This window comes from Carica papaya, chromosome 5 (genome assembly GCF_054855325.1).
Source record: "Carica papaya isolate Zhongbai chromosome 5, ASM5485532v1, whole genome shotgun sequence".
Lineage (NCBI taxonomy): Eukaryota > Viridiplantae > Streptophyta > Magnoliopsida > Brassicales > Caricaceae > Carica > Carica papaya.
In genome coordinates, this window is record NC_142313.1 from 12,427,897 (window position 1) to 12,452,450 (window position 24,554).

At 37.1% G+C, this 24,554-nt stretch overlaps 2 protein-coding genes across 2 annotated transcripts; both read left to right on the plus strand.

Annotated features, from left to right (window-relative positions):
* Positions 1 to 212: 212 nt before the first annotated feature.
* LOC110825490 (Protein kinase superfamily protein) lies at positions 213 to 2,921 on the plus strand. The gene is made up of 3 exons (XM_022055952.2): positions 213 to 1,223; positions 1,429 to 1,512; positions 1,716 to 2,921. The coding sequence occupies exons 1-3, from the start codon at positions 464 to 466 to the stop codon at positions 2,765 to 2,767; spliced, it is 1,896 nt and encodes a 631-aa protein (XP_021911644.2). The 5' UTR covers positions 213 to 463; the 3' UTR covers positions 2,768 to 2,921.
* Positions 2,922 to 21,109: 18,188 nt separating this feature from the next.
* On the plus strand, positions 21,110 to 24,330 carry PPA3 (pyrophosphorylase 3). The gene is made up of 9 exons (XM_022041576.2): positions 21,110 to 21,341; positions 22,020 to 22,151; positions 22,239 to 22,267; positions 22,599 to 22,664; positions 22,740 to 22,847; positions 23,167 to 23,232; positions 23,411 to 23,531; positions 23,613 to 23,694; positions 23,969 to 24,330. Exons 2-9 carry the CDS (start codon positions 22,022 to 22,024, stop codon positions 24,009 to 24,011), a joined length of 645 nt encoding a protein of 214 aa, XP_021897268.1. The 5' UTR covers positions 21,110 to 21,341; positions 22,020 to 22,021; the 3' UTR covers positions 24,012 to 24,330.
* Positions 24,331 to 24,554: the final 224 nt, after the last annotated feature.

A 24,554-nucleotide genomic window follows, 5' to 3' on the forward strand; every position in this document is an offset into this window, starting at 1 on the left:
TATGCTATCAACTCTACTCTGTACCCCATTCCCCAGACAAATCGTCTCCCCTTCTCAAACTTCTATGGTCGCCTTCTTTGATAATCACCATCATCTTTTCTCAAGATTACGGATCCTACTTTCTGATCTTGCCACCTGGCATTCTGGTCCCACCCCCTTGTGGGCCCCCACTTCACCCTGCTACTTTCTTCTTTATGTTCATGCATGATCACAATACTGGATCTTCTGAGTGAGTTTCTGTCAGCATTCTGCTACAAACATTTTGCTTTTTGTATTATTCAAGAATCCAGAACCGAAAGTGTCTAAGCTTGCAGACTGAAAAGCCTATGAACCCAGAACTCCTCCTCCTCCTCCTCCTCTTCTTCTTCTTCTTCTTCTTCTTCCTCTTCTTCTTCTTCCTTTAATTCTCTTATCTTTTTCTTCTACAGTCAACTCAAGAGGGTACTTTTTTTGCAGAGCTTAAATGTTACCTCTCCTCATAACTTACTTCACTGTCTTCACCTTTCTTCATCAACAAACCTTCTGCGACCAATCCCAACGTTCCTTTTCTCTTCCAAAGAATCAATGCAACGACACTTGTGGTGTCTTTCAAATCCCATTCCCCTTCCACCTCAACACTTCTTGTTCTTCTCTTTCAACTGCTTTCCGTCTTTCTTGCGTGAATTCCTCGACCCTTTACCTCACTATTGGTCGGGAAAGCTATCGCATTATCGATTTCTTCAGTGACGGTCTGATAGTGGACTTTCCCGGCGGTTCTACCTGCCGCCAGTACAACGACTTGAATTCATTTGGGTTTGCCGGAAACGAGTATTTCGGAATCTCGGTTGAGAACGTGGTTGGCCTGTATGACTGTGAAGATTCTTCGCTGTGTAAAGCTGACTGCGAGACCGACGACCTTCCTGGTTGTGACGGCAACGACGGCGGCTCTCTTGCCTGCTGCTATCCGTTGTCTGATCAGAGTGTGTGGCGTTTGGGAGATGGGTTCTCTGCTTTCTCAAAGTTTGGTTGCAGGGGGTTCTCTTCTTGGGTTGTCTCGCGAGGAACAAATGCAGGGAAGCGTGGTGTGAAACTGGAATGGGCTGTTCCCAGAAATATGTCCAACAACATTTGTGATACCAATACTCACATTGTCAATGCTACCGCCATTGAAGCAGGCGTGAGGTGCTCATGTCAAGATGGGTTTGTAGGTGATGGATTTGCAAATGGAGTTGGATGCTTGAGATGTGAGTTCCCTAATTTTCTTAATCATCGTCCTTCATTTTCTTTAATTTTTTCTTCTTTCAGCAGATTGTATTATTGTATTGAATTAATAAGCCTTGCTATTTTGCCTGCAATACTGCAATCTTCTTCTGCTATTGTAGTATATATTTATATCTTCTCCGATAAAAAATGCTATATTGATTTATATGTTCAACATAACTTTGACAGCTTGCTTCAAGGACGGCCGGGAAGCACAAGGCGAGGAATGCTTTAGCAAAAAGCATAGTGACAAAAAGCTGGTAATCGTCACAGGTATGAAGCTATATATGGATTAATACTTGTTGGTGTTCATTATACAGAAAATAGATAATGGCGAATTGCATAGGCCAAATTGATCTTTATCGATATGAAAATCATTTAGATTGATGCAATGAAGCTTGTAATGTCCGTTTGGTGACTTCTTGGACAGTTATGGTAAATGGAATTTCTGAGGGTATTTTCAAATTGGCATACAGGAGTTGTTGCTCCAGCTTTCATTGTTGGCTCCTTGTTAGCACTTCTTTATATGCTGAGAAAACCTCTTAAACCAAGCACATATGATTCTGAACAAGCCCATTTTCACAGCACCATCTCCTTCCGCAAAGCATGTAGGACTCGACTATTTACATACCGCGAACTCAAAGAAGCAACCAAAGGATTCGAAGATGGGCAGAAGCTCGTCGACGACATACTCTACGCAGGGGTTTTGGGAGATGGCTCACATGCAGTTATTCACAAAGTACAATGTCAAAATGAAAGAGACCTTATTGAGATCCTATCAGGAATAGAGGTTCTATCTTCAGTCCTACATAGGAACTTGGCTAGACTAATTGGCTGCTCTATTGACTTTGGCCACGCACCATTACTGGTTTATGAGTATCCTGCAAATGGCACACTAGAGGAACATCTGCACCAAAATAAAGGCCAATCAATTGGGCTAGACTGGAACAAGAGGCTCAACATTGCAGCTGAAACGGCAAGTGTTCTAGCTTTTCTCCAATATGAAATCTCTCCTCCTGTTTTCCACCATAATCTCGAATCCAGTTACATCCTTCTGGACAATGATTTCTCTGTTAAACTTTCTGGGTTTTGGTTTCTTTCTTCACCCAGTATTCCAGATGGAAGTTTTTCACATGGGTTGCATCACAAAAATGATGTGTATGACTTTGGGTTGATACTTTTAGAGATCATTACTGGGTCTAAGCAGTTGGATATGACAACAGTGGCATTGCAGAACATCAGAAGTGGGAAACTAGAAGAAATTGTTGACCCATGTCTGTACTATCACGAGCAAGCAAGTAATCGAAGAGAGCAGATTGAGAAAGTTGCAGATGTTGCAACAAGGTGCTTGTTGTTTGGTGTAGATGGAAAAATTGGGATGATTGATGTTGCAAAGGAGCTGGTTCATATTGTGAAAGAGAATAATGATGGATGTAGTAAAATAGGAGGTGCTTTGGAAGAAACTTTCTCTAATTCAAGCCTCCTCCAGATGATCTCAATGTCACCTGACTCCATATATGTGCCTTGAACTATCTCTTCTATTTTCTAACCTAAGATGTAAGTGGTTGCATCTACATATATATATATATATCAGCTTTTGTACATGAAGTTGGGGAGTGATGATATTGATTCTCTGAATCACTATATAAACTCATGTATGCTGTTTTAGAATCAAAATTGGTTTATGAAGAATTACTTATAAACAGAGTTTGATTCTCTCCCAAGTGAAGTGTTTTCTACAAAAGAAAATTTTGACAGAAAAATTTACAGTAAAACTCAAATTCATAAGGAAAAAAGTATAAAAAGCAACTTAAAAACACTCCGATGTTATATCTATTTTAATTAATGTAACAACCCCATAATTATTACTGAAGATTCAAACAATTAGTAGGATTGAATAAGTAATTATTCCAAAATTTTAATCTGGACCCAAATCATCCCAGATCTTTCCAGGTGAAAATTAAACCAGCACCTCTAAATGCAGACCTTGAACAGAGCAAAAGGTGAAGCAGAACATTGAAATGACGAATGCAACTCCCTACCCAGTTGTGAATTTTAAAGTAGGATAAGAAATTAAACGTGCATGCAACTTGGGAAAATTTGACTAAACAACTGGAGTGATAAATTATAAATTAAATAATGTTTTCAAATTTTCATTTTATAGAATATTTCATCATTTCTTTTATATTGCACCAAGAAGCTGCCAGCTTAATAAATCAATGCTTAGTATATAAGAAATTATAAATATTCCAATATCTCATTATTATTATTATTATTATTATTATTATTATTATTATATAGAAAGTATTTACTTCTAAGACTAAACAAAATCATTCTAGTTTATTTTAGATTTTATTTTATTTTTTTGCCCACTGTTAATCTATTAAGAAAATAATAAAAAATATATACTTAAGACGCCAAAATTTTTAAAATAATATATTGGAGGTTCTTTTAAGTATTTAATAAATACGCTACAATATATATTTGATTCTTGTAATATTATTTTTATTTTATTTAGTATTTGTTTTGATTATGTGTCAAATTAGTTTTATACTTTAAAAAAAAAAAATTTATTTGTAAGAAAAATATATTTTCTAAAAAAAAATATTGTTATTAAAAAGAAGTTTCTATTTCCAAAAGTAATTCAATTGGTTAATAATTATTTTTAACAAAATAATATTAAGATTTGTACAAATATTTAATACATATAAAAGAAAAATTGTAAACATGATTAATATAATTATATTGCATTTACGAAAAGCTTTTATTTTTTGGAAGTTGAAATATATTTACATGATTAATAAATTTTATTAACTATTTTGAAGAAACTATATATCAAAATATTTAGTAATTAATCTAAGTTTAATAGTGAATGTTATTTGCTACGTTTCTTTCAATGGTAAAATTTTGGAAAAATAATAAAAAATACAACATGAATTTGCTGCAACCGAGATTATGCTTTGGAAACCAATGGCAATATATTAAAGAGAGCCTTAATATTTAACTTATAAAAAGTTGATAAGTTTTCAATGAAATAATAATAATAATAATAATAATAATAAGACTTTAAAGATTTGGAAAAATTGAAATTTCTCAGCCTAATAATGAATAAAGTTTTTGCAAAATTCTAAAGTTTGATTAAATTTGTACCTGAGAGAAAACTTATATGTAATGGTAAATATTATAAATTATTATACTTTAAAAAAAATATTATTTCATAAAAAAAAAAAGTAACAAAGAAGCAACTAAAGACTGTGGGTACGAATGAATTATTACAATGAGAGTCCAAATTTTGAGAATTAAAATAATAATAATTCAAGTTTTGGTTTTGGATTTAGAAAAGTAAAAACTTTCTGATTCAAGAAGAAATTTTTAAAGGTTTATTATTTATTTCATAATTCTTCAAATTTATTTTGTAGAAGATGTTGAGAATATTATTGATATCCTAATTGATATGTAAATAATTTTATATGCGGTTTAATGTCTTTTTTTGCCTTTATAAATTAATTAATTAATTATATTCTACTTTATGTTTTAAAAAGTTATTATTTATTTCATATTTAAAAAAAAAAACATATTAATTCTTAATGAAGGGCCAAAAAAGCAATGCACTTAAGGATTTCTTTACAACTAAATTAAGCTTTATGGCATTCAATTCTAAGTTATTAGAATAAAGAGTAAAAGAAATAGCAATTATAACTTACAATAATAAGTTTATTGGAAAGACAAATTTTGAGGATGTAACAGCTCGAACCCCAATATCGGTTGGTACGGATGTTAGTACAACATTTTTAACTAGTGAAATAAATAAATATTAAATATGCAGTAAAACTACACTTTAATATACATCTCTTGTGACAGGATAATTAATTGTTTGAAAATAATTTAGTCATCTAAATTAACTTACAATATTAAAATAAAACTAATAAAATTTTCTTCGTTATCTTTCATTGATCTTTGACTTCCTCTAACCTGGATGGGGTGAATTAGGTGAGATTCACAAGCTCAGTAAGAAAAAAAAAATTTATAATGAAAATTTATGTATATATATTCACGCAATATATAAAATATAATAATATTTATAATTAAAAAAGTGTCAAACAAAGCATCACAATTAAAATACACAACAAAATAAATCATCACATGAAATATATTCTAATTCTCACTCTTATAACCTAATTTTTGTTTTCCTTTCAAATCATACTTACACTCGAAATATCATATCTAACATTTCATCACGCGATGTCGTTTATATCGTCATCGAAGAGAGGCGAAAAGGATCCCCCCCATTGCAAGGATAAAACACACAATCTCACATTGGTCACAGCAGTTATGTTTGCTAGATGACTCGTTCACATATTTATCCATGTTTGAACTATGTTTCAAATACTATTCATGTATAGATTCACCATACCTGCTGAACTTCAGCCATACATGTAACACCCAAGTATTTTTAATTTTATTCTTATTATCATTATTTTTTTTTTGTATTTGAATTATTTAGATTTTTATTTAATTTAATTTAATTTAATAAAAATAAAAATAATAATAATGATAAAATTGGGTAAAAATATTATTTGGATTTAATTGAAATTGATTTTGGGAAAAATGGGTGAAAATTTGGATTCTATGGTGTTTTTGAAAAGAAAATCAGAAATCGGGGGTCAAAATGTAATTTAGAAAAGTTGTGCCACGTCAACAGCCACGTTACCAGCCCCGGCCAACCAGGACACGCCGCGTGGCAAAGAAACGCTGACACGGGACGGACCACGTGGGCGATCCACGTGCGCGCGATCGGACGGCCCAGATCCGTCCCCGCGCGCACGGACGACCCAGATCAAACGTGCGCACGGACGGCCCAGAATCACGCGTACGGACAGCCCAGATTGCATCGCGATGGACAGTGCAGATTTAATCCCAATTAAATTGCGATCGGATAGTTGAGATTAAAAGGCAAAGGGTATAAATAACTCCACCCACACATGACCACAAAACCCTAGCCGCCAGTGCCTCGCCGGAGAAGAAGAACCAGACGCCGGAGGAGCCGGCCGCCGCTACCCGCCGCCGCACCGGAGAGGTTTTCGACCGCCAATCGAGGTAAAATTTCTCCTCCTGGCTCGTTTTTCGATGATGAGTCCGCTTATGGCCAAACTGGAGCCAAACCACCAACCAAACGACCGGAAAACCCAGCCGAATCCGGCGCCGCCGCCGCCGCCGCGACTCCCCTCTGTTTTTGCCTCCGATGGGGCCCTTCCCAACCTCCGTTCGATGTAAATTTTATACCACTGTGATCACCGTTCTTTTCTCAACAGGTTGATCGAGCCAAACATCAAATGCGACTCATGCCGGAGGAGCCGCCGCATCCGAGAGCACCGCCGCCGGTAAGTCTCTGTTTTTCGTGATTTTTGGGCCCATCGAGGGCCCTAGGGTTGTTTTATCGCAGGGACCGATGCAAGTTTGGTCGAATTAAGCCAGAAAAGGCTAACCCGAGGTGGATCGCCGCCGCAGGCGGCGGCACTATCGCCGGAGCCGCCGTGCCGGAATTCTGATATTGGTCGAAAGGGGCCCTAGGTCTGATTTGAGATTTTTTGGGACATGTGCAGGTACCGGTAGTACATTTCAGTTTTTTGAAAAAAATTTATAGAAATTAGAGACAGCCCATAGGCGCACTGTAGAGTCGATTTCAAATCCCGAAACAAGTAAGGACCCCTCACTCTATTTCCTATCACGGTATTAAAGCTTAATAAATAATTAAACGGTATTTTGAGACTTTATAGATGTATAATTGATTGAGGTTGCCAATGGAGCTCGAGTCTGATACAGTGTTGGTCTGTTATTGTTTGATCTAATTTTCAGTATTAAATGCAGCATGATGTTTGATGTAATTATGTTATGATCTCGTATGCATGAATCATGGTTTCTTTTATTATGTTTTGTATTATGGTGAACCCGATACTGTGTTGTCTTGTTTGGTGTCAATTACTGGTTTACATGTTGTGTATGATTGGATGATTGAGATTAAGAAAAAAAGGCAAAAAGGTTATGTGAATTGATAAGTAGAAAATGTGGACAGCCTGACTAGATATCCTTGGAGATGGTGGATGGACCGGGTCCGTAGGGAACCCTACCGGGAACGTGGTCTCTCATACCGGATGGGGTATGGAGACCTTATATGTTTTGGCACCCATACCGGACGAGGTATGGGGACGACCCATTTCACCCTCATACCGGACGGGGTATTGAGGTTCATAGTTTTAGCGCTCATACCAGACGGGGTATGGGGACGGCCCTGGAATCAGGTTGTAATGTTAATGGTTTACGGGTAGTGAGGACCCCCTATGGATTCCCATAGGTACTAGTAGGCTGGTAAAAGAGGAAAATATGTTGTTTAATGATTAAAATGCAAAGGCGTGGTAAGTGTTATGTTATAAAGTTTATATGATTTCATTATGATGATAATGTTATTGCTTTCATATATTGTTTTCATGGATCTCATCGAGGTAAGTGGACAGCAAAGGTTTTTATGTTAATAAACGAGTTTGTTATAAATTATACTTCATTGGTCATTTTTGTTTTCTACCCACCTTTACTTCCGTGACGGTGAGATAGTATGATGTCTTTACTAGGCTGGTGTAGCTCATTCCTTATTTAACTATTTCATATCAGGAAGACGTTGTTCCCAAGCTCGTTCTGCAGGAAGACGACTAAGGGGACGTCTAAAGACTTCATAGTTAAATTTATAGTTCTTATTTCAAGTATCTCTTTTAGTTAGTTTGTTCCTTCATGTTTTGAGTATGTTTTGGTTATTGTGTAAGGGATGTTAATCAAAATTTTTATTACGCTTCTGCATTTGAGATTTTTAATACATACATTTCATTTAAATTTTCGGGGCTGTTACAGTTGGTATCAGAGCCGCGTTCCTCGGACCCATTCCTTACACAATAATGCTTAGAGAAATACTCACCGATAAATCGTTACTCAACCATTCATTATGAAATGCAGGTGCAGAGAGATGAGGAGAGGATGACCCCCACTAAACCGAGCGGCCCGAGATAATTCACTTCGGGAGGATATAGACAGGTTATTTGAGATGATGGAAGGGTTCATAGCTGCCCAGCAAGGGCGAGAGAAGAGAAGGGAGTTACCCGACCCTCCTCCACTACCGCAGGTTGAGCCTCCGCTACAGCAGGCTGATCCCGAGCCACCCTGGCACGAGCCTGCTCCTCCACAGTACCACCCGGCACTACTGCCGCAGTACAACCCGGTGCCCTAGCCACGGTACTACCCGGCACTGCCACAGCACAACCTAGTGCCCCCATCATATCATCAGGTGCCACCACAGGACACCCCAGTCTATCCCTAGCCGGGTCCAGTCCCTCTTTCATGGGACTCCGCTCCTTTCTTGATCGACCCGGGCTATATAGAGAGGTACAGGAGACTGAACCCCTCCACATTTGCAGGGGGATCCTCTTTTGAAGAGGCCCAGTACTGGCTGGCGGAGATTGAGAGTGCTTTCAGGACCTTAGGAGTAGTTCCTGAGCAGAGAGTTGCCATTGCTTCCTACATGCTGGTAGGGGAAGCAGAACGTTGGTGGGAGCTCAAGCAGACCACCCTGCCTACACCAGTCACTTGGGAGCAGTTCTTAACGGCCTTCCACGCAGAGTATCTCCCTGAGCACATCCGACACCTAAAGGAAATGGAGTTTGTTCAACCGATTCAGGGAAACATGACAGTATCAGAATATGCTCGTAAGTTCCTAGAGCTGGGCCGATACTCCCCGGAGACATTGATGGATGAGGGCCGAAAGGCCAGGAGATTCCAGTGGGGTCTTCGCCCGGAGATCAGGCAACACTTGTTAATACTGGAGCTCAAGACATATTCAGCACTCCTAGCAAAGGCACAGATCGTGGAAAGAAGCTTCAACACCCATCCTCAACCAGGAGGGAGTTCCCGACCCTCAGCTCCGTTCCGTAGGCCAGCACCTACTACGCCTGTCCAACCAAATAAGAGGCCCAGACCAGCCATCCAGGCCCCTCCTCAGGCTCCAGGGGCAGCACGTGGGAAGATCTGTCAGCACTGCGGCAGAGATCACGAGGACCGACCCTACTACCGCCTCAACAGCACTTGTCGCATTTGTGGCAGTGCCCAGCATTATGCAAGAGAATGCCCAAGGAACCAGAATCAAGGAAGGTCTCCTATCCAGGGCAGAGCTTACAACCTTACCCAGCAGGATGCCGACGCCGACCCGGATGTGGTACAGGGTATGTATACTATCTGTGACTATATTGCTCATGTTTTATTTGACACTGGTGCATCGCACTCCTTTGTTTCACATGCTTTTGCTTCCAAAATTAATGTATCACCTGATAAATTTGATTCATTGTTGTTTGTGTCTACTGCCGGGGGTGAAACACTACTAGAAAAAGTTATCTATAGGGCTTCTGCTGTGGAGATAGCAAATAAAAAACTGAGTGTAGACCTGATAGGGTTAGACACGGGGGATTTTGATGTAATCTTAGGAATGGATTAGCTAGCGGCGTATCACGTCATCATAGATTGCTTTAGCAAGAAAGTTATATTTAATCCTCCTAACGAGGAGCCATTTACAAATTAATAAAATTATTCAGTACTTATTCCTTGATGGCAAGTTTTCTTAACTTCTAGTGCCTTAATCTTGCTGTTTTCTTTGACTAGGCAAGCCTAAGAATGAAATTTTTATTCAAGATATTCCAGTAGTCCGAGACTTTCCAGATGTGTTTTCGGACGAACTACCCAGTCTGCCAGTGGACAGAGAAGTCGAGTTCACTATAGACCTACAACCAGGTACCCAGCCCATTTCGGTTGCTCCTTACCGCATGAGCCGCATTGAGACGGAAGAGCTGAGAAAACAGATCACTGAATTGCAAGACATTGGTTTTATTAGACACAGTCTGTCCCCTTGGGGTGCCGGAGTCACTTTTGCAAGGAAGGGAGATGGAACGTTGAGATTGTGCATTGATTACAGAGGATTGAACAATGTTACGATCAAAAACAAGTATCCTCTTCCTCGAATTGATGACCTCTTTGATCAGCTACAGGATGCACAGGTCTTCTCTAAAATAGACCTACGATCAGGTTACCATCAAGTGAAGATAAGAACAGAAGACATCCCCAAGACGGCCTTCCGAACCAGGTACGGACATTATGAGTTCCTGATCATGTCATTTGGGCTAACCAATGCCCCGACAATCTTAATGGATCTGATGAACAGGGTCTTCAGAGAGTTTTTGGATCAATTTGTCATCGTGTTCATCGATGATATCTTAGTCTACTCAAAAAGCAGAGAAGAACATGTTCACCATCTTGCCCAAGTTTTGCAGGTCCTTAGAAACAAGAGGTTATATGCGAAGTTGAGTAAGTGTGGATTCTGGCTTGAGCAGACCGCCTTCCTAGGACACATCATATCGAAGGAAGGGGTATCAGTGAATCCCAAAAAGGTTGAAGTGGTACTTGGCTAGGAGAAGCTGACATCAGTTGAGGAAATTCGTAGCTTCCTGGGAATGACAGGTTATTACCGCAGGTTCGTTGAAGGATTCTCCAGTCTAGCAGCTCCTCTAACCCGACTCACAAAGAAGAATTCCAAGTTTGAGTGGAATGAGGACTGCGAAAGAAGTTTTTCAGAATTAAAGAAGCGACTGACCACTGTACCTGTGCTGGCTTTACCGAGTGGATCGGGAGGATATACAATTTATAGTGATGCCTCCTATCTGGGCCTAGGTTGTGTCCTGATGCAGCATAGAAAAGTTATAGCATATGGGTCCAGACAGTTAAAGAATCATGAGAAGAACTATCCTACCCATGACTTGGAGCTTGCCGCAATCATTCACGCCTTGAAGACCTGGCACCATTTTTTGTACGGAGAGACATTTCAGATCTATACTGATCATAAGAGTTTGAAACACATATTCACTCAGAATGATCTCAACATGCGTCAGAGAAGGTGGATGGAACTCCTTAAGGACTATGATTGTGATATCTTATACCATCCGGGTAAGGGCAACGTGGTAGCAGATGCTTTCAGCAGGAAAAGTGCAGGTATCTTAGCCCATTTGATAGTTTCAGAATGCAGACCAATTGGGGCCACACAACAGGTTCGATTTCAGGATCTGAAGAGAGTCACATGTTTGGGCCGCCTGACAGTCCAGTCCGAGTTAATCCAGAGAATAAGGGAAGCCCAGACAATTGACCCCGCCCTGGTAGCCCGCAAGAAGGATGCAGAACAGGGAGGGAGCTCAGAATTCCGAATCTCTGCCGATGGATTACTTCGTTTCCAAGACATGGTGTGTGTCCCAGATGACAGTGAGTTAAAAAGAGATATCATGATGGAGTCCCATAGCTCGAAGTTTGCCATGCATCCAGGAAGCACCAAAATGTACCAAAGCATGCGACCCCAGTTTTGGTGGCATGGGATGAAAAGAGACATAGCCAACTTTATATCTAAATGTTTGGTATGTCAGTAGGTCAAGACAGAGCATCAGTGCCCAAGTGGGTTACTTTAGCCTTTACCGATCCCGAAGTGAAAGTGGGAACATATCACCATGGATTTCGTATCGGGGCTACCCAAGGCACGTTCAAGACATGATGCCATATGGGTAATCGTTGACCAATTTACCAAGTCTTTCCACTTCCTAGCCATCAGGATGACCGATTCATTGGACAAGTTAGCAAGGATATATATCCGGCAGATAGTCAGATTGCATGGGGTTCCAGTGACAGTAGTATCCTACAGGGATCCTAGGTTCACTTCTCGGTTTTGGAGTAGATTCCAGTAAGCTATGGGAACAAAACTGTCTCTTAGTACTGCCTTCCATCCCCAGACTGATGGACAATCAGAAAGGACAATTCGTACGCTTGAGGATATGCTCCGAGCTTGTGTCCTAGACACTGGGGGCCATTGGGACGATCATCTACCCCTAATAGAGTTTGCCTACAACAACAGCTACCAAGCAAGCATCGGCATGGCTCTATATGAGGCGTTATATGGGCGCCCGTGCAGATCACCGATTTGTTAGGAGGAGGTGGGCGATAGAACATTGTTCGGCCCGGAGTTGGTAGAGGAGACCACATCCAAAATAGTTAAAATCAGAAAGAACATTCAGACAGTTCAGAGTAGGCAGAAGAGTTATGCAGATACCAGAGGAGAGACCTAGCATTTGAGAAAGGCAACCGGGTGTTTCTTAAGGTCACTCCTTTCAAGGGAATTAGTAGGTTCGGCAGAAGGGAAAAATTAAACCCCCGATATATTGGACCCTTTGAAATCTTAGACAGGATTGGTACTGCTGCCTACAGATTAGCACTGCCTCCAGAGCTCTCCAGAGTCCACAACGTGTTCCACGTATCCATGCTACGTAAGTATAACCCGGACCCTTCTCATGTCTTAGCTCATGAACCGCTTCCACTCCAAGAGGACTTGTCTTATGAAGAAGTACCAGTCGGTATCACGGACCGAAAGAGCAGAATACTCCGCAACTGGAAAATATCATTTGTAAAGGTCGTGTGGCAAAACCACACGCCCAGGGAGACTACCTGGGAGCTAGAATCAGAATTTAGAGCCCAGTATCCCTATTTGTTCGACCAAGAGTAAGAGGCAAATTTGGGGGACCAAATTTCTTTAAGAGAGGGAGAGTTGTAACACCCAAGTATTTTTAATTTTATTCTTATTATTTTTATTTATTTTCTTTTTATTTGAATTTTTTAGATTTTAATTTAATTTAATTTAATTTAATTTAATGAAAATAAAAATAATAATAATAATGATAAAATTGGGTAAAAATATTATTTAGATTTAATTGAAATTGATTTTAGGAAAAATGGGTGAAAATTTGGATTCTTGGGGTGCTTTTGAAAAGAAAATCAGAAACTGGGGGTCAAAACGCAATTTAGAAAAGTTGTGCCACGTCAGCAGCCCCGGCCAACTAGGACACGCCACGTGACAAGGAAATGCTGACACGGAATGGGCCACGTGGGTGATCTGCGTGCACACGATCGGACGACCCAGATCCGTTCCCGCGTGCACGGACGAACCAAATCAAACGTGCGCACGAACGGCCCAGATTCACGCGTACGGACAGCTCAGATTCAATCAGGCACGAACGACCCAGATTTAATCCCAATTAAATTGCGATCTGATGGTCCAGATTTAATCTTGATGGACGGTTGAGATTAAAAGGCAAATGGTATAAATAACCCCACCCACACCTGACCATAAAACCCTAGCCGCTAGTGCCTCGCCGGAGAAGAAGAACCAGACGCCGAAGGAGCCGGCCGCCGCCCGCCGCACCGGAGAGGTTTTCGACTGCCAATCGAGGTAAATTTTCTCCCTCTGTCTTGTTTTTCGATGTTGAGTCTGCCTATGGCCAAACTGGAGCCAAACCACCGGCCAAACGGCCGAAAAATCCAGCCGAAGTCCGGCGCTACCGCCGCGACTCCCCTCTGTTTTTGCCTCCGATGAGGCCCTTCCCGACCTCCGTTCGATGTAAATTTTATACCACTGTGATCACCGTTCTTTTCTCTACAGGTTGATCAGAGCCACACATCAAAACGTGAATCACGCCGGAGGAGCCGCCGCACCCGAGAGCACCGCCACCGGTAAGTCTCAGTTTTTCGTGATTTTTTGGCCCACTGAGGGCCCTAGGGTTTTTTTATCGCAGGGACTGATGCAAGTTTGGCCGAATTTGGCCGAAAATGGCTAACCCGAGGTGAATCGCCGCCGCAGGCGACGGCGCCGTCGCCTGAGCATGGCGGAGCCGCCATGCCAAAATTCTGATATTGGCCAAAAGGGGCCCTAGGTCTGATTTGGGATTTTTTGGGACACGTGCAGGTACCGATAGTGCGTTTCAGTTTTCCAAAAAAAAATTTAGAAAAATTAGGGACAGCTCATAGGCGCACTGTAGAGTCGATTTCAAACCCTGAAACAAGTAAGGACCCCTCACTCTATTTCCTATCACGGTATTAAAGCTTAATAAATAATTAAACGGTATTTTGAGACTTTATAGATGTATAATTGATTGAGGTTGCCAATGGAGCTCGAGTCTGATACAGTGTTGGTCTGTTATTGTTTGATCTAATTTTCAGTATTAAATGCAGCATGATGTTTGATGTAATTATGTTATGGTCTCGTATGCATAAATCATGGTTTCTTTTATTATGATTTGTATTATGGTGAACCCGATACTGTGTTTACTTGTTTGGTGTCAATTACTGATTTACATGTTGTGTATGATTGGATGATTGAGATTAAGAAAAAAAGGCAAAAAGGTTATGTGAATTGATAAGTGAAAAATGTGGACAGCCTGACTAGATATCTTGGGAGATGGTGGACGGACCGAGTCCGTAGGGAACCCTACTGGGAACGTGGTCTCTCATATCGAACGGGATATGGAGACCTTATGTGTTTTGGCGCCCATACCGGACGAGGTATAGGGACGGCCCGTTTCACCCTCATACCGGACGGGGTATTGAGGTTCATGGTTTTGGTGCCCATGCCGGACGGGGTATGGGGACGGCTCTGGAATCAGTTTCTAATGTTAATGGTTCACGGGTAGCGAGGACCCCCTATGGATTCCCATGGATACTAGTAGGCTGGTAAAAGAGGAAAGTCTGTTGTTTAATGATTGAAATGCAAAGGTGTGGTAACTGTTATGTTATAAAGTTTATATGATTTCATGATGATGATAATGTTATTGCTTTCATATGTTGTTTTCATGGATCTTACCGAGGTAAATGGATAATAAAGGTTTTTATGTTAATAAACGAGTTTGTTATAAATTATGCTCCATTGGTCATTTTTGTTCTCTACCCACCTTTACTTCCGTGACGGTGAGATAGTGTGATGTCTTTACTGGGCTGGTGTAGCTCATTCCTTATTTAACTATTTCAGATCAGAAAGACGTTGTTCCCGAGCCCGTTCCGCAGGAAGACGGCGAAGGGGACACCTAAAGACTTCATAGTTATATTTATAGTTCTTATTTCGAGTATCTCTTTTAGTTAGTTTGTTCCTTCATGTTTTGAGTATGTTTTGGTTATTGTGTAAGGGATGTTAATCAAAATTTGTATTACACTTCTGCATTTGAGATTTTTAATACATACATTTCATTTAAATTTACGGAGCCGTTACAACACATGCATTCTTGCCTCCTCGATTCAGACTAAACAAATAGGTATTTAGAATTTTCACACTCTACACTCTTTCCAAATCTCTCTCATTTCTAACTGATTTATTTTATATTTAAGATCTTAATTTATATACATAATTAAATGTAAATACATATACACACAAAATACATGATATCATTACACATATAAGTGTCGTACATTTTAAATTACTTTCTAAATCATTTTGTACCATATCACACAACAAGCGCATGATACTCAAATTCCTCATGCAACTATACCAGATCACATAGCAAGTACGATATATCATGTATCTGTACCCATATTTCACACATACACACACTCATTATACATTTTACGTACATAACATATGTATATACATATTAATATACACACATATATTATAATACATATATGTACCCTTAAAAACATGTCTCACACAAAATATGTATTTATATTTACACACACAATCCCTACTGATACATACACACCTGTTCATACTTAAACACGTATACACAATCACACACAACATACCATATATATATATATATATTTATATATTTATTCACGTATTTGTTCTTATCAGTTCTGTTCTTATCAATTTTATTTTTATCAATTCATATCTTATTCGTTGTATATTTTTATATATATACACACACATGTGTAACAATGTATATATATATACACTACATAAACACAAACAAATACAAATTAAACATACTAATTATATTTATGTTATATTACACATACATTTAAACATTCACACACAATGCATTATACATATACACATTTACATAAATATATAATTTATGTCTCTGTACATAATACACATAATTCTTACTGATTGTGTGATCAGAAAGCTTTGGGAATCTTTTCTAACTCGGTCTACGGTCTTTTCCGAAATCCGAATATCGTTTGAATAATTTTTCTTGATTATGATAGAAAATACATATATTAAATTATAAATAATTTTGAAAACTATATTACCTGAAATTAGGAATAGATTTTACCTTGGGACACGCAGTCCTGGTTGCCAACGTCACCATGCGCTGATGATCGAATCAGTGTGTATTGTCGCGTGTGGCGTACCAACATCATATTGGTCACCACACTTCCATTTTTTTCTTTCTTTTTTTCTCTTTTTTTCTTTTTCTTTTCTTTTTTTCCCCTTTTTTTCTTTCTTCTTCTTGTTTTTCCTTTTTTTTTCCTTTTTTCTTCTTTCTTTTCCTTTCTTTTTCTTCTTCTTCTCCTCTCTCTCTCTCTCTCTCTGACATGATTCTTCTCCCTCTTTTTCTCTTTCTTCTCTTCCTCTTTTTTTCCTTTCTTTTTCTCTTTTTCTTCCTCTCTTTCTCTCTCTACCAATATGATTTTTCTCTCCCTTCTTCTCCTTCTTCTTCTCTTCCCCTTTTTTCTCTTTCTTTTTCTCTTCTCTCTCTCTCTCTCTCTCTCTCTCTCTCTCTACCCGACATAATTCTTCTCCCTCTTCTTCTCTTTCTTCTCTTATTCTTTTTTTTCCTTTCTTTTTCTCTTTCTTTTCTTCTATCTTTTTCTCTCTACCGACACGATTTTTCTCTCTCTTCTTCTCCTTCTTCTCTTCCCTTTTTTTTCTCTTTCTTCTTCTCTTCTTCTTCTTCTTCTTTTTTTTCCTTTCTTCTTCTTTTTTTTTCTTCTTCTTCTTCTTCCTTTTCTTCTTCCTCTTCTTCCTACGATGTCTCCCCTTTCGCCGCGTCCCACCTTCACGACTGCCGCTCACTCCTCCTCCTCACATGGCTAAGGCTCCTCCCCTCACTTCCCTTTTTCGACCTCGATGCCACTTAGCCATTTCTCTTCTCTATCTATTTTTTTTCTTTTTTCTTTTTTTTTTGTTATTTTCTTACGTATATATACATACATATATATTTTCTGTTTACGTCCTCTTCCACATCCTTCTTCTCTTTTTTTTCATTTATAATTAATTATGTACATTATTTTTTTTTTCTTTTGTACCCAGATGGTGCCTAGCTGAATATTACAAATGTCTCCCCCTTAAAACAATTTGGTACTCTAAATCGCACGTTAAGGAATTGGAATCACACATCTCCTTACTTGGAAAAATGTTTCTTATTAGTAAGGGATTTTTCTGTCACTAAAAATATGTTTATCTCTATTGGGGAATCCCTTTCACTTAAAAACATTTCTCTCGGGTGGGAATTCTTTTAGTAACAGATTGATGATTATTTTTGAAGGTGATTAGCAATTCTTTTAGTAACAGATTTAGTCATTATTGCAAGCAGTTATGTTTAGTTCTAATTCTCACGAGTACACTATAAGTTCTCAAAAATTCAATGACTTCTCTTAGGTATGGTCTTAATATACAAGTCTTTGTTTTCTCACACCATCCATTTACTCTTTTTAGTTTAAAGAGAAAAATCACTAGGGTATGGTGATTGTGGTTCATCACGCTTCTGCTGTGCTACTTTGATGAGAAACATATTGAAATTTATAAATAGTTGGATGTGAGGATAGCTCTTACAGCTATACCCCTCACCTACGAAATTTTTTTATGAGTACTAGAACTTTTAAAAATGAGGATTTTAGTTAGTCATTATTTGATTTTAGTTCCTAGGGTGATAGTTTATTTTCTAAGGATATAGTTATTTATTTTTCTAGGATTCAGAACCACTATTAGAGTCTCTAAACAAAGTTGGAAAAGAATTTTGGAATAGTGAGGGTATTTGTTTTCCTAGAGGGATGCAACGAGAATTTTTAGAAAAATTAAATCGTCATTTGGTTCCTATCAATCTAAGATTTGTTATATGGAGCGTATTTATTGGGAGTTTCTCTTATTTTGGAAATTTCTCCATATTGAAAAAAAATTTTACTTGAGGGATTTCTCTTATTTAAGGAATGTTGCTCTCGTTTAGAAAATCTCTCTGCTGTGATTTTTTTTAACTAAGGAATCTTCCTGATATGCAGGAAAATTTCTCACACTAGAAAATTTCCTTCCTTCTAAGGAATTCTTGTCGTTTGGGAAACTCCCATTTAAGAGATTTCTGGTGCCACTTTGGGGGCTTCCACCAGGATTAGAACTTTTCTCCCAATCAGGACATTACCTCCCAATGGAGAAGTATTTCTCACTCTTGATAAATCTCTCAAAAGAAAAAAAAATGAAAAATGAAAAAAAGAAAAAGAAGAAGAGGAGAGGGAAAGGCCATGGGGAAGAGGAAAGAAGAAGAAAAAAATAAAAAAAATGAAGAAGAGAAAGGGGGGGGGGGAGAAAGAAAAAAAAAAGAAAAAAAGAAAAAAAAAGAAGGAAAAAAAAAAGAAAAAAAAATGAAGGAAGAAAAAATGGAAGTGTGGTGACCAATATGATGTTGGTGCGTCGCATGCGATAACGTGCACTAATTTGATCATCAACATGTAGCACATTCAGTGACACGAATGTGATGGCGCGTGGTGACGTTGGCGATCGGGACTGCGTGTTCTAAGCTAAAATCTGTTCCTAATTTTGTGTAATATAATTTTTAAAATTATTCATAATTTAATATATGTGTTTTTTTATCATAAACAAAAAAAATATATGTTTCTGAGAGGACCGTAGATCGAGGTAGAAAGGATTCCCAAAGCTTTTTTATCACACAATTGATAAGAATTATGTGTATTCCATATAGAGACATAAATTATATATTTATGTAAACATGTATATGTATAGTGCATTGTGTGTGAATGTTTAAATATATGTGTGATATAATATAAATATAATTAATTTATATTTATTTGTGTTTATGTAGTGTGTGTGTGTATATATATATATATATATATACGTTGTTACACATATGTGTGTATATATAAAAAAAATATACAACAAATGATATATGAATTGATGAGAACAGAGTTGATAAGAACATAATTGATAAGAATAAATACATGAATAAATATATATATGGTATGTTGTGTGTGATTGTGTATACATATTTAAGTATGAACATGTGTGTGTGTATCGATAGGGATTGTATGTGTAAATATAAATATATATTTTGTGTGAGACATGTACTAAGGGTACATGTCTGTATTGTAATATATGTGTGTGTATTAATATGTATATACATATGTAATATATGTGAAATGTATAACGAGTGTGTGTACGTGTAAATTTGAGTACACTGTACTTGTTGTGTGATTTGGTATAGTTGCATAAGAAATCTGAGTATCCTGTGCTTGTTGTGTAATCTGGCACAGGATGATTCAGAAAGTGATTTGAAATATATACCCCTTAGATGTAATGATATCGTGTATTTTATGTGTATGTGTGTTTGTATCTATAGAAATTAAGATCTTAAGTATGAAATAAGTCAGTTAGAAATGAGAGAGATTTGGAAAGAATGTAGAGTATAAAAACACCGAATACTTACTCGTTTAGTCTGAATCAAGAAGGAAAATGTGTGTGTGTGACTAAAGTTCATCAGGAATGGTGAACCTGCACATGGATAGTGTTTGAAATCTAGTCCATACGTAGATAGGTATTTGTGAATGGGTCACTTAGCAAACGTAACTGTTGTGGTCAATATGAGATTGTGTGTCCTATCCATACAATGGGAGGATCTTTTTTGCCTCTCCTTGATGACAATATAAATGGTATCGCGCGATGAAATGTTAGATGTGATATTTCGAGTATAAGTATTATTTGAAAGGACAAAAGAATTAGATTATAAGAGTGAGAATTAGAATATATTTTGTGTGATGATTTATTTTGTTGTGTATTTTAATTGTAATGTTTTGTTTGATGCTTTCTTGATAGTAAGTATTATTATATTTTATATATTGCATGAATGTATGTACGTAAGTCTTCGTTATGAAATTTTTTTCTTACTGAGCTCGTGAATCTCACCCCAATTCACCATCATTTAGGTATGAGGAAGTTAAAGATCAATGGAAGATGACGAAAAAAAACTTTATTAGTTTTATTTTAATATTGTAAATTAATTTAGATGTATCAATTATTTTCAAACAATTAATTATTCTATCACAAGAGATGTATTAATAAAGTGTAGTTTTACTGTATATTTAATATTTATTTGTTCTATTGATTGAAAATATTGTGCTAACGTCCGTACTCACCGTTGGGGTTCGAGCTGTTACAGAAGAGTTTCACAACAATAATATTTTGTTGTATTTTAAAGTAGCATTTTATAGTTTCTTATTTGATAATCTAAAAGATGATGATTATCTATATATTTTAGTTTCAAAAGATATAAATATAAAATTTGTTGAATGATTTTGTTCTAATTTATTTTATTTTTAAATTTAGATTGTTTATTTTTATTTTATAAAAGTAATATATTTTTCAATTTTATATTTAAATATTTAACATTAATTAAAATTTTATTCAATTCTCGAATTATGAACTCTTATAGATAAAAATATTGGGTGTATTCGTATCAATAGAGTTGTACCTACCAAATTTGTTATTGTGTGCTTCCACTTCCAACAGATCAATCAACATAATTACCAAAGAATAAAAAAAAAATTAATTTTTTTGGAAATTAGAATTAGATGGAAGCAACACAATCACAAATTTGGAGTTGATTGTATGATAAACGATGCTAAAAGTATATTAAACATTATGAAATTAAAAATAAAATTAATATATTTGATTCCTTCCCATCTGCCATGTCTTATGGAGATTACACAGATGAAATATTTTTTAGTTGTACGTGTTGAGGCATCTTTGTTTACTGCATTTTCTGCTGGCTTAACGAGAAGAAAAATTCAGGAAAAATACTCGGCTAATTTCTCTCCACAGTTGACACGAAGCCCTACTTAAATCAATTGACCAAATCTCTCTCCCCTGCAACCCTCGCTCTTCCCCTATAAATATTCTTTAAGACCTTGCTTAATTTGAACGCGCTCTTCCATATACATTTACCTTCTTTCTTTTTCTCTTACAATCTCTTTGTTTTCCAACAATCACGGTAAGCTTCACTCTTTTTTTTTTTTTATCTCTAACCCATGAACGATTTTTCTTTTCTAGTTTTTCTCTGTATTTTATACTTCTCAAGACTTGTGCTTTTCATCTTATCTTTTCTGGGTTGTCGTGCCAAGTTTTCAGGCGCTAGTCCCGTTGCACAACCTTATAACTTCTTAGATTTAACTCTTGCATAGATGTGATGAACTTGGAAGCAACCCCCTTGTTTGTAATCTTATATGTATCAATGGATTTATGATGCACAAGTTATGGAGTGCCTTTCAACTCCCAAATCGATCGTGCAGAGTTATCATGGAACCACCCTCCCGATGGCTTTACATCATTGGCGAAAGATCGTTACTTTTTGGTCTTGTTTTCCTTCATTCAGTTTTCCATGTGGTGATTATTGGGTTCATAATTTGATAATGATATCGTTTTAGGAGAATGATAGCCATCTTTTAGGACAATTGATGGACCTGGTTATTGGGATTTCGCCTGTAATACTTGATGCAGGATCGTATTATAATTTTCTTATATCTAGCGTATTCTGGGTTTTTCTAAGCTTCTAACCGTTACGTCCAAAAATTGGGCACTTAGGAACTATGAACTGATAATAAATCATTCAAATGTTGGAACTTGTGAACTTGATCAACATATGTAACTTTTTCTTCTTAATAATGTTTAGAGATGGGTGACAAGGCCAATGGAAGTGAAGTTGAAGAAGTTCAGCGACCAGCTCCTCGCCTCAATGAAAGAATCCTTTCATCTTTGTCTAGGAGATCTGTTGCTGCACATCCTTGGCATGACCTTGAAATTGGTAATTTCACATTAAGTTGGTTTATCATATTTGATGCTTGTGTAGTTTTAGAAAGTAGCTGATGATGCTACTGAACATTTTCTGCAGGACCTGGCGCTCCACAGATCTTCAATGTTGTAAGTATACCTTAATGAAAATCAGTAGAAGATCTTATTGGAATTATGTTGATAATGAAAAAGAAAATGAAAGCTTAAGACATATTTCTCCGCCAATTTGATTTTCTGGCATCAGATCCTTTGCGAACCAACAATTGTTATATCTTTTGTTTTTTCTTAATGCGTAAATGTTCTTTCGAGGAGCATCACATATGCAAACATGATAGGGATTCTAATGCAAAATGTTTTAGTGACTAATTTAATTTCCAATGAACGGTTTGTGAAGTTTGTTGAGTTCCAAGAAGAACGGGATATGTCTATTCTATTTCTTGAACTTGTTAAAATTTTGCAGGTAGTTGAGATAACAAAGGGAAGTAAGGTTAAATATGAACTTGACAAGAAAACAGGACTTATCAAGGTTATGAACATCTGTTATTTTCTTCTAGGTTGTTCACTTCATATGTGAATTTTCTGACAATTGACGATTCCTCAGGTTGATCGAGTTTTATACTCTTCGGTGGTTTATCCTCACAACTATGGTTTCATCCCACGCACACTGTGTGAAGATAATGATCCCTTGGATGTTTTAGTTATCATGCAGGTTATACTTCATACCTTTTTTTAGGAAAGTACTTTATAGTTACTTAATATTAATTTCAAGGGAAGCCATATCTGACCTTTTAGTATTAGTTGATGAAAATATTGTGTTGCCAAAAGGATTGAAGTTTGTTTAGTTTTATATACTTCCTAGTTTTATTTTCATCTTTACATTCTGTTAACTGATTGTAAATCATGTTTATAGTCTTCAAAAAATTACAAGAAAATATTGGGTAGTCATATTTGTGGAGCACATTATATATTTGAGCTGAATGTTCGTAATCATAAATTGCAAATTCTTAATTCGTTCGTTTTGTAAATAGGAGCCAGTTCTTCCTGGATGTTTTCTGCGAGCCAGGGCCATTGGACTGATGCCCATGATTGATCAGGTGTGCTTTTGAAGCTTTATTACAACATTGTTATTTACCAGTTCAGTTTGCTGGATAACTATATAGTTTACTGATCAGATATTCTTTTGAAGCTTTATCACTAATTGTCATGTACCAGTTCTTCAATGTGCGGGGATAACTGTATTTATCTGATGAGTACTCTATTTCTGTAACCCAGGGAGAGAAAGATGACAAGATCATTGCCGTTTGTGCTGATGATCCGGAGTACAAGCACTATACTGACATCAAAGATCTACCCCCGCATCGTCTTTCTGAGATCCGTCGATTCTTTGAAGACTGTATCCTTTTCAAACTTTACTGATTTAAATGACATGATTTCATTTAAAGCATGAGTATTGGTTTCTTAACATATTGTGCAGATAAGAAAAATGAGAACAAGGAGGTGGCTGTTAATGACTTTTTACCTTCAATGACTGCAGTTGAAGCCATTCAATACTCGATGTAAGTTGTCTTAACAATCAAAGAGGTTTTAAGGCAGAGTTTTGCCTTGGCCCTAAGGAAAAAACTAATATACAGTCAGGAAAGTGGAGCTTTTATATCAAAACTCAAAAGTCATGGCTCGTCTGCCTAGTAATTGTCTAAAGTTGACAACTTCCACCATATTAGTATCTCTCATCTAGTTTCATTGTAGAAGTGATAATTCGAGTTTGAATTTTATCCTTACCTTACGAACAAAAATATAGCTTTTCTAACTCATTGAGGTTCTTTGGTGCAGGGACCTTTATGCAGAATACATTCTACACACCCTGCGGCGATAGACACACCGGTGATGGTCCAATGATATTTTAACCTCAAGCAAAAGGATTTGGAATAAGTTGTCTTTGATGTGAAAATTTACTTTTGTTAATTTATGAAACCTTGATGATCATTAACGCACTTGGTATTCTCAACAAACTTTTTGGATTGATGCCTGTTGATGATCATTAGCACTTGATCATTAGCACTTGGTATTATTCTCAACAAACTTTTTGGATTGATGCCTGTTGATGTTTAAGAAAAACTCTAAGCTGAGATATAATGAATATTCTTTCACCAGATAATCAATCAAATTCTTCAATTAAACATTTGATATTTCAATTTCTGTATTTAAGTTTCTTGACTTTTTATTGTTTTAGAAACTTAGTATCTCAATTAGTTTACTCATTAAAATAAATCAATATGGACAAGTTGATCACCATGGAATGTTTATAAATGTAAAGTAATAAGACTCAAATTTATTTAATTGAAAATCTTACTAATTCATAGATAAGTTTAAAATTATATCATTTTTAAAATATTCAAATTTAATTGCCTTAAGACGA